This window comes from Pundamilia nyererei, unplaced genomic scaffold (assembly GCF_000239375.1).
Source record: "Pundamilia nyererei isolate P.nyererei 1_Seehausen unplaced genomic scaffold, PunNye1.0 scaffold00013, whole genome shotgun sequence".
NCBI classification, from domain to species: Eukaryota; Metazoa; Chordata; class Actinopteri; order Cichliformes; family Cichlidae; genus Pundamilia; species Pundamilia nyererei.
Window position 1 is genome coordinate 5,316,447 of NW_005187414.1, and position 13,911 is coordinate 5,330,357.

At 39.5% G+C, this 13,911-nt stretch overlaps 1 protein-coding gene across 3 annotated transcripts in view; it reads left to right on the plus strand.

Annotated features, from left to right (window-relative positions):
- The window catches only part of ppp2r5cb (protein phosphatase 2, regulatory subunit B', gamma b), a 39,870-nt gene that overhangs the window by 3,565 nt on the left and 22,394 nt on the right, over window positions 1-13,911 (plus strand). For 2 of the 3 annotated variants that reach the window (XR_001290269.1, XM_013908725.1), the window contains exons 3-4: window positions 902-1,064; window positions 12,814-13,013. Coding sequence is in view for 2 of the 3 variants with exons in the window: in XM_013908725.1 (XP_013764179.1) it covers window positions 902-1,064; window positions 12,814-13,013 (363 nt within the window). In the remaining variant the exon portion in view is untranslated. Of the gene's footprint in view, window positions 1-901; window positions 1,065-8,165; window positions 8,403-12,813; window positions 13,014-13,911 lie in introns of those variants that run through there. The other variant, XM_013908726.1, reaches the window with a different exon arrangement.

Below are 13,911 nucleotides of genomic sequence, written 5' to 3' on the forward strand. Positions count from 1 at the left end.
TTTTTTTTTCTCAAGCTGAAAGTTTCAGGCTCTGCCAGCATTAGACTTGCGTGTCAGCAGCCATGTATTAGATCAGCTAGTGCACCAACCTGTGTCAAATTAAAATCGCTGGGCTGCAAGCTGTTGTCACTGCCCCCACCCTTCCTTTTTTCCCATATGCTCTGTCAACCAGAAATGCATAACTGTAAAGGCTGTTATGTAATATATATGTAACTTTCATTTGGCTTGCTGTCAGCAACCATAACTGACAAATGAAAATTTGAAGCATTAAATGAGAAGAACCATAGATGACAGATGTTTCTACTTTGGCCTAATATACTTACATGAGTTAATTCAGATCTTTCCAGTACATTAATATGTAATCGAGTTCATAGCAGAGGTCAGCACAGCGGCATTTTCCACTTCACACAACAGCTTTCTAGTGGCACAGACTGATTGTCTGTCTTGTAGTGTGGCTCAGACTGTGGCCAACTTTGTCTGGGTCTTAAGCGAATTTGATAAATCTCTTGTGACTCAGACTCCACAGCTGCATCAGGTGAATTAAGCTCTGTGTCATCAGGTCCACACTGATAAATGGATCCTACTAGGAAGGCTGGATCAGTTGAACTTGCTGCTTTCAGGTGATCCCACATCAGGATGATGCACTATTGTAAAGAGTAATTGTACATTTGGTAAACGGGTTTGTTTTTTTTAAATGAGCATTTTGTCAAGTGGATGGCAACTCAGTGTATATAATTAAAAGTACCAGTTGTGCTCCTTGGCTGGTGGCTGCATGCACACATTTTTATTAGATTTCTGCAGAGGTTCATTCGCCCATATTTTATACCTGCATCTTTTTTTTTTAGTGTGTCTTTGCTCTTATGTCCGTGTAACTAATGTGTGTTTTCTCTTGTTTCAGCAGAGCTCTAACAGGAAGGCTAGCAATAGTGTTCCTCCAACAACTCAGCTACTAAAGGGGAAGCAGCCAGGTTCCCAGACACCTGTCAAAAAGGACAAGAGGCAGAGCTCCTCTCGCTTCAGCTTGAGCAACAACAGGGAACTGCAGAAACTTCCTGCTTTTAAAGGTATTCACCTGTGTGACAGTCTGAAATCCATTTTATGTAATCACATAATGAACTACAGAGTGCGCTCGATTTGGTAGAATTTGCATTTGTTATAAATTCATAGAGAACGGAGTTCAGGTAATGTTTTCACGCTTCAGGGTTTTGCACAGAATTCAAAAATCAAATCAACCAAATTTGGCAGGTGGAGAAAACTACCTGGTCTGCCTGTGTATGTTTAATATGTAAGAAATGTCTCAAATGCAGATCTAGATAAGTGCACACCTCACAGAAATATGTACTAACAAGCACGTACTCAATTATTTAGTCACTCCTTCCCCACAGAAGTTCCCATGAGCATCCCTTGCTGCATCACCCCCATTTTAATACCAGGCTGAACATGACATTATGCAATATGTGGAAACAAACAGAGGACATGCATGGCATGGATTTTGCTCTGGATTTAACCCAAGCATCTATATTTAGTGATAATCCAGAGATAAAGCTTTAATTCCACGGCCCTTGTGTTTCCGAATGTTGCCAGTGAGCAGATAAGACATGTCTGCCAGCTACTACTATTCCTCCTCCTGTCTTTCCTCGTGAACTTTACAGATGTATATGGATATTTAGTGTCCAAGTTCAGTGCCAGATCCAAGAGCAACGAGCAATAAATGCATATTGTCAGCATTGTCCTGTGTATACATGGATGACTGCACGCATAATTTCTCAGTACTTTAATTATAGTTACCTAACATAGTGGTATGCTTTACAGACAGTTATATTGACATTGTTGGCTGTTAAATAATCATGTAATTAAACTTCAAAAACAATTTTATAACTAATAGTGGCAATGGCACAACAGGAATTGGTTATACTGTTTCTGTTTCTTTCTAAATGTTCAGACTCAGGAAAAATAAGAATCTCGTAGGAAAATGGTATTTTAGTGGTCCCCAGATGACTATTCTGTTTAGTAAGTGAAACAAAGTTGGGACATTGGAAATGTGCCCGACACTTTCAGAGTGGGTAGGGAGAATTATCCATCTCCTTTCAAGGACAGATATTTCCTGGATTGTTAGATTATTTACAGTTGATGCAACAGCAGTGTAAAGTTTATGGAACTGATGTAACCCCGAATGGTGGTGAATGCAGTCTCGTTGGGTTACTTGCTCAAAAGTTTCTGTATTTGGTAAAAGATATTTTTTCTGTGCCGTGTCTGTCTAGCAAACATTGAACACTCAATGTTGTGGACGTTCTGGCACTGATGCCGTGTGTGCAGAAAAGAGCGCTTTTGTTTTTGTTTTTCGTCATCGGTGGGAGGCTTGTAAGCTCACAGTAGAGCAAAGGCAGCGTTCTTCAGGGAGAATTTACGAATGTTATTTCTGTCTTTGGAAACCTTGGCATGTAGAGCAAAGTTGGATTTCCTAAGGTGGCAACATGATAACAGGCCATTTATTGTTCATTGTGTCTTTATGCTCTGCCATAAAAAAATGATTGTGTCTTTATCTTAGCTAGCCTTTACCTTTGTAACGTGTGAGGAAACCAATAGGCTTAACTTCATTTCTGATACAGCCTGCTCACTTCCCACACCCCAATGAGAGCTTTGATAACATTCTGCAAAACATTATCCCACAGTGGCCAAGTAGATGTTATCACTTAGTCCTGTCCAAACAGGCTCCTCGCTTGACCTGTTTTCATTCCAGGCATGTTCACCACCTCCTGATGGAAACACATGTCCGTGAGCCTGTCCCGCAGAGCCGCAAAGTTGAGGCGAGACTTAAAAACCCTGACCAGAAGCAGGCCTTTCCCATGAACTTCCAGATTCGTGTGTGCTTTCTTTGACTGTATGGTTCAAATTTTTGCATTTGTTTGGACGATAGTTTGGTTTCTGTTGAAACCCGATGTGGTGAGCTGCCGTTTTTTTTTTTTTTTTGTGTGTAGATTTTATAAGACAAAATACACAAATCCAAACTTGTTTTTTTTGTGTTTGGCATAATGTTCAGCTGGAGATCTGTCTGACTGAGGCAAGTAAACAGGAGATTAATTCCTCTTTCTTTGTCTCATTGCAAGTGTTATATACATGTGCCAAAAAGCACAGAACAACAACAGTTGCTCCCTCTGTATGGGTTCTCTTTTAAAGCAGGAGCTCTCCTTCATGGAGCCTTGGTCTCACAGGGTTTGGTGCCACCTTGTGGCTAGAGTGTCAAATATGAGAGGTGATGTTGAAGGACATGAGTATATCTACTTGTAACCAAAGTTTAAAAACAGATAATACTTTTTAATCTTGATTTTTTTTTTTTTTTAAATTGAGGGTACAGTTAACATAGTGTATGAAATTTGCAGTCCTTACCTTTTTAATGAGACTATGCTTAATGGCAATGCAAAACTTTCCCATGTTCCTTTATAATGTGAAACTGTTTTAAGGGGCACTTTAATGGATATAACTAACAGTCGGCAGACCGCAGATATGCAAACATTGTACACAATGTAAAAAAGAAAACATAAGGAAAATAAAACACTTAAACAGAAGGACACCAGGAAAAGCCTTACAAAAACAACATAATGAAACCATAATGACCGAGAATGTTTATTAGTCTGTGAACAGTAGTTCGTGCTAACTCTGAGATATGTTTTACTGAGTAAACAGTTGGATGAGAGAGAAATTGTGTAGAGTAAAATGTTACAGATAGTGACGAGGCTAAATGCCTATGTCACGGCAGATTCTGGTGGGTACAGGATATAAAATATTATTTTTATTGTCGCAGGTTAAGTTGGGACATTTCTGATCTTTTATAAACATGTAGCTACTAGTATTCAAAGTAGTTTGGATTTAGTTTATGCGTCACAAATTGTTATGTTTCTCCCGTTGTTGTGTTTCTCCTGTTGAATGAGCGTAGTTCATTGTAAATTATTAATTGTCTGAAATGAATCTTATCAGTGAGAACGGTACACGGGCTTCAGCACTAGTCAAAGACACAATGGACACAAATGACGGAGCAGGGACAGCTGGAGACAGTGGGCTGTCCCAAGTCTAATAAGCTGCAGTGCTTCTGACAGTTCACAAAATATAAGAAATCTGCTGCTGACATGTTGGTGCGACATATCACAGGGGACTTTCAGAGGTTCATGCCTCAGAGGGTTGGAGCCTATTTTTTTTTATTTTTTGGTGTCACACTGTGTGCCAACAGCTAGTTATGTTTGACTTCTTCAGTGTACAGTCATCTTCATTTTGAGGGATAAACAGTAAAGATGACAGAAGTTATATGGTCAGCAGTTATGTTTTTTTTTTTAAGCATTTTTTCAGCCTAGCACTAAGGAGACAGGATAATGACAGCAAACGTGAAGATGTTAAAACTAAATAAGTTGTGTGTTTAGTTCTGCTATTGCTACCTGTAATACAGTTGTTTAGTAGGTGCCAATGACTGTTAGCAGAAAACACAGGTCTAAGTCAAACTACTAAAGTGTACGTCAGTCAGTTTTTATTTTTATGAATCGAAATGTTGCTTTTACTGTGGTTGTCTTTTAGTTACATTCTAAAGCTTCCAGGAAGTAATCTTAACGTTAAATCACTATTTGTCATGTCATGTCAGAGAAACGTCTTTAACTTTGAATACATGTGGAAGCAGAAAAAGGCCCCTACAACTCATGACAGAAACTTCCCGGGTCAGACATTTCATATGAATAAAAATACAAAAAAAGTCACTGGCAGTGATCCTGGTTTTGCATGATTGGACTTTTCAGCATTGCTTCTAGAAGGGTTTTGTAGCTAGAAGTCAGAGAATCAGACACATTGCTATATTTAAGCAGTGAATATTTCATTTATGCATCAGCAACATTCAGAAATGACAGGATCCTACTAAAAAACATGACACTGTATCTGAATTGGTGGTCTTTTGTTTGGAAGAATAGTAAATATTGAAAATGGCATTTAATTAATTCACACACGTTTACTATATCTGCAGGTCTAAAACTTGTTTTTGAACTTTGAAAAACGTTTTAAGCTTTTAAACTGTTGTACATATTATAATAACACATTCCTCAAGTTACCAGGTTTAAGCTGCAACATTAAATGCGATCTCCAAGCGTGTTTATCTTGCAGTCATCAGCCACAGGTGTTTTCCACTTGTGCAACATTTTTAGTGGCACAATGAACAAATCTGGGCTTTGTTTCTTAATATATCTGCTTCTAATGTGACTAATACAGATCAGCATGTATCATCGCTTTGTGATTCATCTTTGCGTTACGAGAAGAAGAAAAAATAGGTTGGATCTTGATAAAGATGTCCTTATCATTGGAAGCTGCCTAAGTTCAGCCACTGTTGAAAGAGCCTGTGTCCTCAGCTGCGTCGATCAGTCTGTTTCTCCAAATAGATCTGAGCCTTAAGCGTTTACAGAGGACCGTGACATTGAAGATCAGCAGACCTGTGAATGAACCACTTCGTTGTGTATTTTAGGCAGTGCTGCTGATATCAATGATACGTTTAGAAAAAGCTCTGAAACCATACTTGTGTTATAGCAATCTCACAAGTTTTTTCGCATTTAAAAAATAGCACAGACACAGCAGAAAGCTCGAGTTTGGTGAATGCATGTGCCAAAGTAGCATTTGTAATGAGTAATCCAGTATTTTCTTCTCATGGTCATGGATGCACTATGCCTAAGGTACAAAATGGCAAGAAAGAGCCCTTTATATGCCCAGATTAGTTCCTGCTGATGAAGTGCTCCATTATCGTATATATTAGGACCAACTAAACTAGATGTTAAGTATTACATCCATTAGGGGTGTAGTTGTTCCCTTTTTGTACAGTTGACTTTAGTGTAAGACTTTTTACATCCTCTAACCTGCAGACAAACACGTATACAAGCTCAAGGTTGTGTAGCAGGAGCAACAGTCGCAATACAAGAAGTGTGCAAGAACAAACAGCAGCCGGACTCGAACCACACCACACCTCCTGCACCTCCAGCGGAGAAGTGCAAACCCACAGGGAGGAACCGTGACACCATTATGTGCTTTATGAAATACCACACAAAATGCATTTTGCACAAACTTTACATTAGCCTAAAACAGTGTTTGTTTGTTTTTTTTGAAAGTGTGAAACTTCCAAAACACTTTTTATGTATTCTATTTTTCTTTTTTGAGCTTAAATGGTAAATGGCCTCTATTTGTATAGCGCTTTACTAGTCCCTAAGGACCCCAAAGCGCTTTACATATCCAGTCATCCACCCATTCACACACACATGCACACACTGGTGATTGTAGCCACAGCCACCCTGGGGCGCACTGACAGAGGCGAGGCTCCCGACACTGGCGCCACCGGGCCCTCTGACCACCACCAGTAGGCAACAGGTGAAGTGTCTCGCCCAAGGACACAACGACCAAGACTGTCCAACCTTCCGATTACAAGGCGAACTCCCAACTCTTGAGCCACGATCGCCCCGAGCTTAACCAAACCTCTGTATAGAGTTACATCTGCTGGACAATATTATCCACAAATAATGATTCCCCTAATTACTTTTAAGCAGTCAAGAGTATATCAGTGTCTTCCTTCTTTGCATATTATGCAGAAACTGCATAGAAAAAACAACCCTGTTGCCTTGCTGTAGTTGCTCGGCCAGTTTTATGTAATCTTAGCTAACGCTGCCAATCACTGAAATGACAGCAATCATAGTGCAAAAAAATAATGTCGTTTTTTGTCCTTCACAGAAGAGAAGTAATTGCGAAGGCTAGTATGCCATACACACATTTTAATAGAAATGTTTGTGGGTTGTCACACAGCTACGGTTATGAAATGTTCATTCTAATGGGGTAAGCAAAGTCTTTTTGTGCAGTCTTTTCTCCTCGGTGGCTTTCTTATGCAGCAAAAATTATTAGATTGTATGTCACTGTAGTCCAAATCTGTTTAATTCACACCCATCTACACTGTATTTGCGTGGTTATTCTTCGTGCATAGGAATGCTTATGACTTTAGCTGAATCACTGTTTCGACACCTTGTCTGTATGTGCTTACTGTACTTTCAGTATGATAACACATATGGCATGCACAAAAAAAAAAAATGTCGGTGTATGTTCTGATTGTGTTTGTCTGTGTGCAGAGTTTTACAGAGCCCTATTGTATTCTAAGGGTGCAGTGGTTACTATATTTGGGAGTGCTACGCCAGTGACTGGGAGTATGGATTTCTTGCTTTTAATTGTCTGTGTCACCAATGTGCCCGCAAAGGTTTACAGTGCAGGCTTTTGTTCCCCAGTGCTGCTGATTCAAAATGTGGCTTTCTGCATATGCACATCCTGTGTTGCTCACATTGAGACTTCCTGCCTTCCTGTTTCTCTTGTCACATACACCTGGGCTCAGGCTGTGCTGCTGAAGAGCCATCTGTCATGCAAACACAGACACACGCGCACAAAGTTGGCACGCATGCTGGAAATGGCAGCAGACATTAAAAAAAGGTCCACTAGTTGATGACCAGTGTAAGGTGACATTAAGCATTGAACACCTTGTTGTATTTTGTTTTATTTAGGTTTGCCAATATGGAAAAGATATATATAAAGCTTCTAAAGTTTGTATCTGTCTTGTGTGAAACTTGTATGAAAAGCATATAAGAGTGAAAACAGATATAAGATCCCTTGAAAAATTATATAAATGAAACTTGCATGTTTTGGATACTTCCTAAAACAATATATGAAAGTAATGAGAAAGTGGCCACTTTCATGAGTATATCATATAAGCGTTATATGATTCACTATATGAAGCAAGCTAAAGCTGATGCAAGTCTTTTATAAGTTTTTCTTATTTTTTTTCCATGTGGGTGTTGTTGGAAGTTAAAGACTAAAAGAGAAATAAATTGTTTCCTTTGTCCTCTGCTTCTTACAAGCAACCTACATATTGTACAGTTATTTGTATTCCATGGTATTATTATTCCATTTGTGGTTATTTCAGAACCGGTTAAATGGAATTCAGGCGAGTTGTTTGTGCTTTAAAAACTCCTTGACAGATGTAGGTTCTTTTGGCCCAATCACAGTAACTGGCCCACCCCTTTTCTCCCCACTCCAACAGCCAGTCTCTTTCCTCATGTTTATTTATTCTGACAGCCCGCCCATGTGATTGCAGCTAACCAACCAGGTTGCTTCTGTGTGGGATGACATCACTAACTAGCTGGTTCCCTCCAGCAGCAGGGGAGCTTCATTTTCTGCTCAGTGTTCGTGCTAAAATGGAGGCTGGCTCCTCGCCTTAGCCTGGGCTACCCTCTTCTCTCCTGTTTCCTGCCTCAGCTCACTGATGTTGGCATGTACTAGAGCTGCCGGCGGGATGGTTCTGGATGGACCGAGCGCCAATGGGCCTTTCCAGCCTGTGGCCCTCATGCATTTTAGAGGTGAGAATAGGAAATCTGCTGCTGTGTACTGGTCTGTTTAAAGAGGAGGTGGGCTTGAGTGTTAAGCAGCCACAGCTGGTGATTTAAAAAAGAAAAGAAAAAAAAAGCTTGATATTATATGTATCATTACTTTTGTGGAGGCGAGTTTAAGAGTTTTTTTTAGTGTTGTTTGCACGAGGGTTTTTGAAAGAGAAAGGAGGTGATTGTGTTTGTATGTCAGCAAGGAAGGGTTCTGCCAAGACATTGCAAAGCTTAGCTTTAGTTTAGAGAGGGGGGGGGGGTGTAAGATTGGTAGTTTTGAGTCTCCCCTCCCCCATCAACACTATTGATGTCATAGGAAGTGAGGTCAAAGCTTGTTGTTAGTTTGTATATGTCTGTATTGTATTGTTGCAATGTGACTAACATAAGTAGAAAGGTTGTTTGATGTTGTTGTAGCTCCAGTGTTCTTTTTGAGTTGACGTTGATTCGGACAAACTTAAGGAAGCTGGAAGCTGTCTCTAGATGAAGTGGCAGTGTGTGTTTAACATGCAGCCAATTATTTCATAAGCTTGCTGCTGTCACAGTGATGTCAGTATCATGGTGTTGCTTATGTGGCTGTTAACATGGTCTCGTGACATTTATATGCATAGTGATAATTACAGCAAGTTATGGCAGAAAGCCACCGGTCCCTCCTTTGGATATCCTGTGTCTGAAGGGACAGATGGTAAGCGCACCACATTTGCCATTAGGGACACTTTATTAATCAGTTATTTTCATATTCCGCAGTACAGAATGTCTGAGTCAAGAGTTGTGCTTAGAAGCAATTTGTGTTCGTGGCTGGCTTCCTGTATGCATGCTGGAGCTTTTAGATGAGTAAAGGTTATTCACTGATCCATGCAGAGACGCTCGTGTGTGAAGTCTGCAGTTGCACAGCAGGTCTCTTAATATTTTAGGTCTGTTCAGAAACCCTAGTGCTGTTGTGTAACAGGAGCTGGTAGACCTCTCAGCACTCAGAGGCTGATGAGTCGAGGTGCTCATGAGTCGGCCTGTAACAGTAATAGGAACAAAACTTGATGCAGGTGTACCAAGCCTCAAATAACTCGGCAACCGTTTTTCTGTATTCATCTTACTCTTTTCACTATAAACACCACATTTGACCACCTCCCCTCTACCCTTAATGACAAGTTTTGACACCTCAGTGTTTATCAGTAAAGATGTTGTTTGATGACCATTATGATAGTTTCTGGGTTTTTCAAAGGGTAGCTGAATAAGCAGAGACCACCCTCACGAATCTGCACACCCAGTCATTTTGTTCTATAAGCAGCTCAATTCAGAAAAGACCTTAAAGGGTTACTCCTTGTAGGATTTCAAGCGTTAAAGAGTTAAGGGTAAAATTTTGAGACTTCCTAGTAAAACAGATGCTACTATATTAACTTAACACTTATAAATATTTTTATTAACTTGCATGCATTTAGAGGGGATTGTTCATCAATTTGACAAGTATTTGTGCTCACTGTCCAAACAAGGCTTAATATATATATATATTTTAAACACACTGTACGCACTTAAGCAGAAGCAAGCTGAATATTAGTCATGAACACAAAAAGTGGTCGTGAGTTTTACTTTCACAGTTAGTGCACCTCACTGGAAAGGAAGACACTCTTATGTAAACTTGCTCCAGAAATACAAAATAGATCAGCTTTAGTGTTCTCCACGGATGTTGTGGCAAAAGCTCAAGAGCTTGGCTGATGTTTGACCTTTTACTGTGCTCAATTGGATCCTGTTTGCGGATAGTAGTTTGAATATGGCAGTTAGTCTTCTAAATATAAATTCAAAAATTTTCCAGTTTTTTCAAAATATCTTATGGCATGTATAACTATTTGTATAAAAACAGACAAACGTAAAACAAGAGCCAACAAAGAGCCATTAGATAAGAAAGGAAGCAACAGTAAAGTAAGGAAGCTTCACCACAAAGCTTTGACACTGTAACAGTGTTGGGGAATTATAAAGCAAATACATTATTGATTCAAAAGGGTAGTCTACCTAAAAGAACTTATAGGATTTACAGCTAGCCCTCAGACAGCTTTGTTTCATGCTGTTTTAAATGCTAACGTTTCCTCTGTGACTAATGTGGAGGTGTGCTGTCAGTCGCAATTTGAGGTTCTAGTCTGTGAGCATTGCCTCCATTACTGAATCTTTTAGAATTGACCTATTTTATTGGTGCCAGCTGTTAACATTTTGTCTGGTATCAACTTATGCAAAGCAGGGTCTGCACAGAAAATACTGTAGATATATAATTACAGATTACCGTGCTGTTTTAACTCTTTATTCCAAAGTGTTCAAGAAAGCCACTGGACGTTTATAAATGTATCTGTAAGATTACTGAGTGTAGCAGGGAGTGCTGACTGACTTATTTTACTCCATGATTCATGTTTTGCATGATGCCTTTGGCTGACACTTTTTTCAGCCATAGCTGATGTGATCAGCAATTCAGCGGTCTCTTGATTCCAGTGTAGAAGCAGCAGACATGCGTCTCTGATTAGCAGTGGTCACCCCCTGGTCCAAAGTCCTGTCTCTGCCTGCAGTCACCATGGTGATGTAGGGTACACATGCAGATTGTTAATGGGGAGAAAAGAAAGACTCAAGAATCACAGACTGTGATGAAGAGATTAATGCTGCCCCATAGGTAGGTTTTATAAGGTGACATTCTGTTTTAAGACACTAATCCCCGTGTTGGATGGAAATGAATGAGCACCAATCCACTTCTCTTGGTTTCATGGTATTTTCTGGAGCTTGGGAATCGGATGAGCTCAGGCTAATTCAGAGGAGAAGCTTCCTTTCTGTGACTCGTGTCATTTATTACAGGCTGCTACTGACAGTTTTGATCATTGTAAAGAAAAGGGAAATGGCTGTGTCCTAGTGAAGGCCCCATCACAGTAGATTGCATAATGCTGGGGTTATTTGGTGCTATATAGGCTGCTTGTAGTAATGGCGTCCTTTCTACTTTTGTCAAAAAAAGGTGAAAGTAAGTTGCACTTTATTCAGAGCTCTTCTTCCTGAGTGCTGATAAAGGGAGAGAGCACACATTATAGCTATTTCTAAAATTGCTAAAATGGTTACCTGTAGATTTAGAGTAGGTCTTGTTTATAAAAACGTCCGAACTTTCATACCTTGCACTGTTGCACACCTTATGATGTATGGAGTGTGCAAACCCTTCAAGCTCCGTTCAGGTTCCCTCTGAGCAGTCCAGAAAGTTGATTGAAATTATGATCTATTTTAATATATAATAATTCTGTTTAGAAGCTTTGTTATTGTCACTTAATTACTTAATTGCAGACAAAAAATGTTTTCATACTTTTCTCTAATCGTTCATATCTTTGAGGAAGCTGTCAAGTGGTTATAAATCATTTAAACTGACACTAATTGGAGGTTAGCTCATTGTGCAAAATTCATTGGCTGCAAAAACATGTAATTTTTTTTAATTGCAAGCTAATAATGATACACAGGTAGGTGTGGCCCCACATTCCCAGAGGGTGATTTAGATCTTTTGCATCATTGATGTGGCGATAACATAGCAGTCATTACCTCACTAAGTTGAATTGGTTGCTTTTTGCTTTAATAACTAGAGGAACGTGTGTATGTGTGTGCAGAGTTGAGTTTGAAATCATTTGGATGAACAGTTTTCATTTTTTACCAAAGGATTTCACAACAGTTGGCGCACGGATACGTCAGCTGCAGGGCTGCTCTACTCTGTGATTGGTTATTGCTTTAAGCAGCTGTGATTTGTTATTTGGCTGTCAGCAGGCTTTCATCACCGGGTACACTGGCAGCACAGAGAGAGCTGCTGTGCACAGTTGATGCATGGGGCACTGGTAACTTCATTATCTATCATGTGACGTGCCACCCGGATATATTCTGCTTTATCAACCAAAATGCTTATCTCCAAGCAAACAGCTGAGCTGCTGTGCACAAATTCACAGTTCCAGTGAAGTCTGTAGAAACAATGCAGTCGTGCCCAGAATAAAGCCAGCAAGTCGAAATGTTCTTTCCTCTGGAGAAGCACAAAATATGTGTATCTGGTGTTTTTATTAAAGAGTTTTCAGTAGGAAATCCAGCATTTCCTGAACTATCAAATAAATGAAAACGCACACACAAAAGCTGCAACCGTTCTGTCTCAAACAAGCACAGCACAGCTCAGTAAACCTAAAGTTATTCAGAGACATGCCTTGCAGTCTATAACATTATAAGTCCTTTGTGATGGATCACAGCAAAATAAAATATGGTTGTAAAATGAAGAGATTGCTTAGCAAAACATTTAAAAGTAAGTCAGCCTGTCGGTATCATTGCTGCTCTAATGTTAAAAATCATTGACATTTTGCTTTGTGAAGAGAATTTGAATTTAATTCCAGCCTTTCTTCTCTCTGTTTCACAGATGTTCCCCCTGCAGAGCAGGAGAAGCTGTTTATCCAGAAGTTGCGTCAGTGCTGCGTTCTCTTCGATTTTGTCTCAGACCCACTGAGTGACCTGAAATGGAAGGAGGTGAAACGAGCCGCGCTGAGCGAGATGGTGGAGTACATCACCCACAACAGGAACGTCATCACCGAACCGATCTACCCAGAAGTGGTTCACATGGTCAGTATTACAGTAAACAGTGGAAATGAGAAGCTTGGACCAGTTGTTTTTATTTTATTATTTTATTTTGACCTGGCAAATGTTTAATAAGTAGAGAGTATAAGTGAACATAATTAACTAAACTTAGTTAGCCATCTTTGTACTTTGTATCACTCAACTCCTGGAAAAAAGTAAAGCCTTGCATAAAAAGCGATTTGGTTACTCATATTGCAAAAGTATGTGTGGACTTTCTGTCTCGAAAGGCTACATCTTATGTCAACTTAACTGTACTTTAAAATAAGAGTAAGGGAATTTTCCAGTTGTAAATAGGTCACATCATTGTCGGAGACGGAGGAAAAAATTAGAATAAAATGCAAAGTATGTTGCCAAGATACATGGGACTCCCACCCAAGTCAGGTTTAAGTGTGAGGAAACTCTGCCACCAGTGTTTCCATGAATGAAAGCTTTAAATGATTTAGAATAGAACATTAAAATCTGTAATGTCCTGTGATGTACTAGTGCTGTGGTTCTATAGCTGATGATATTTCTCATAAAGCTTTTTATCCCATAGAATATGCAATGTGTAATATGGTTTGGGGAATGTTTTAGTAGTTTAGGTCTAAAAATATTCACTTACACAAACTCTGCATTGTTCCTTTATAATTGCTTTATTTCGTGTTAGCGAGATGTCACGTGTCACTTCTCTTACTGTAAAATTGTGTAAGTTGTAATTGTGAAAAAAGGCTCAGTGGAAGCCACATGGCCTCGGAGAGCCATCTCACCCGGTAGATTCCCTTTTCTTTCTTTTTTTTCATGTTTGTGATGAAGCTGATTTGTTTTCTTCAGTTTCATTTTCGCAGCATGGAACGAACATTTTGTGGTTTTCACTTGACCCATTTTAGTTTTTATTTTGGTAGTT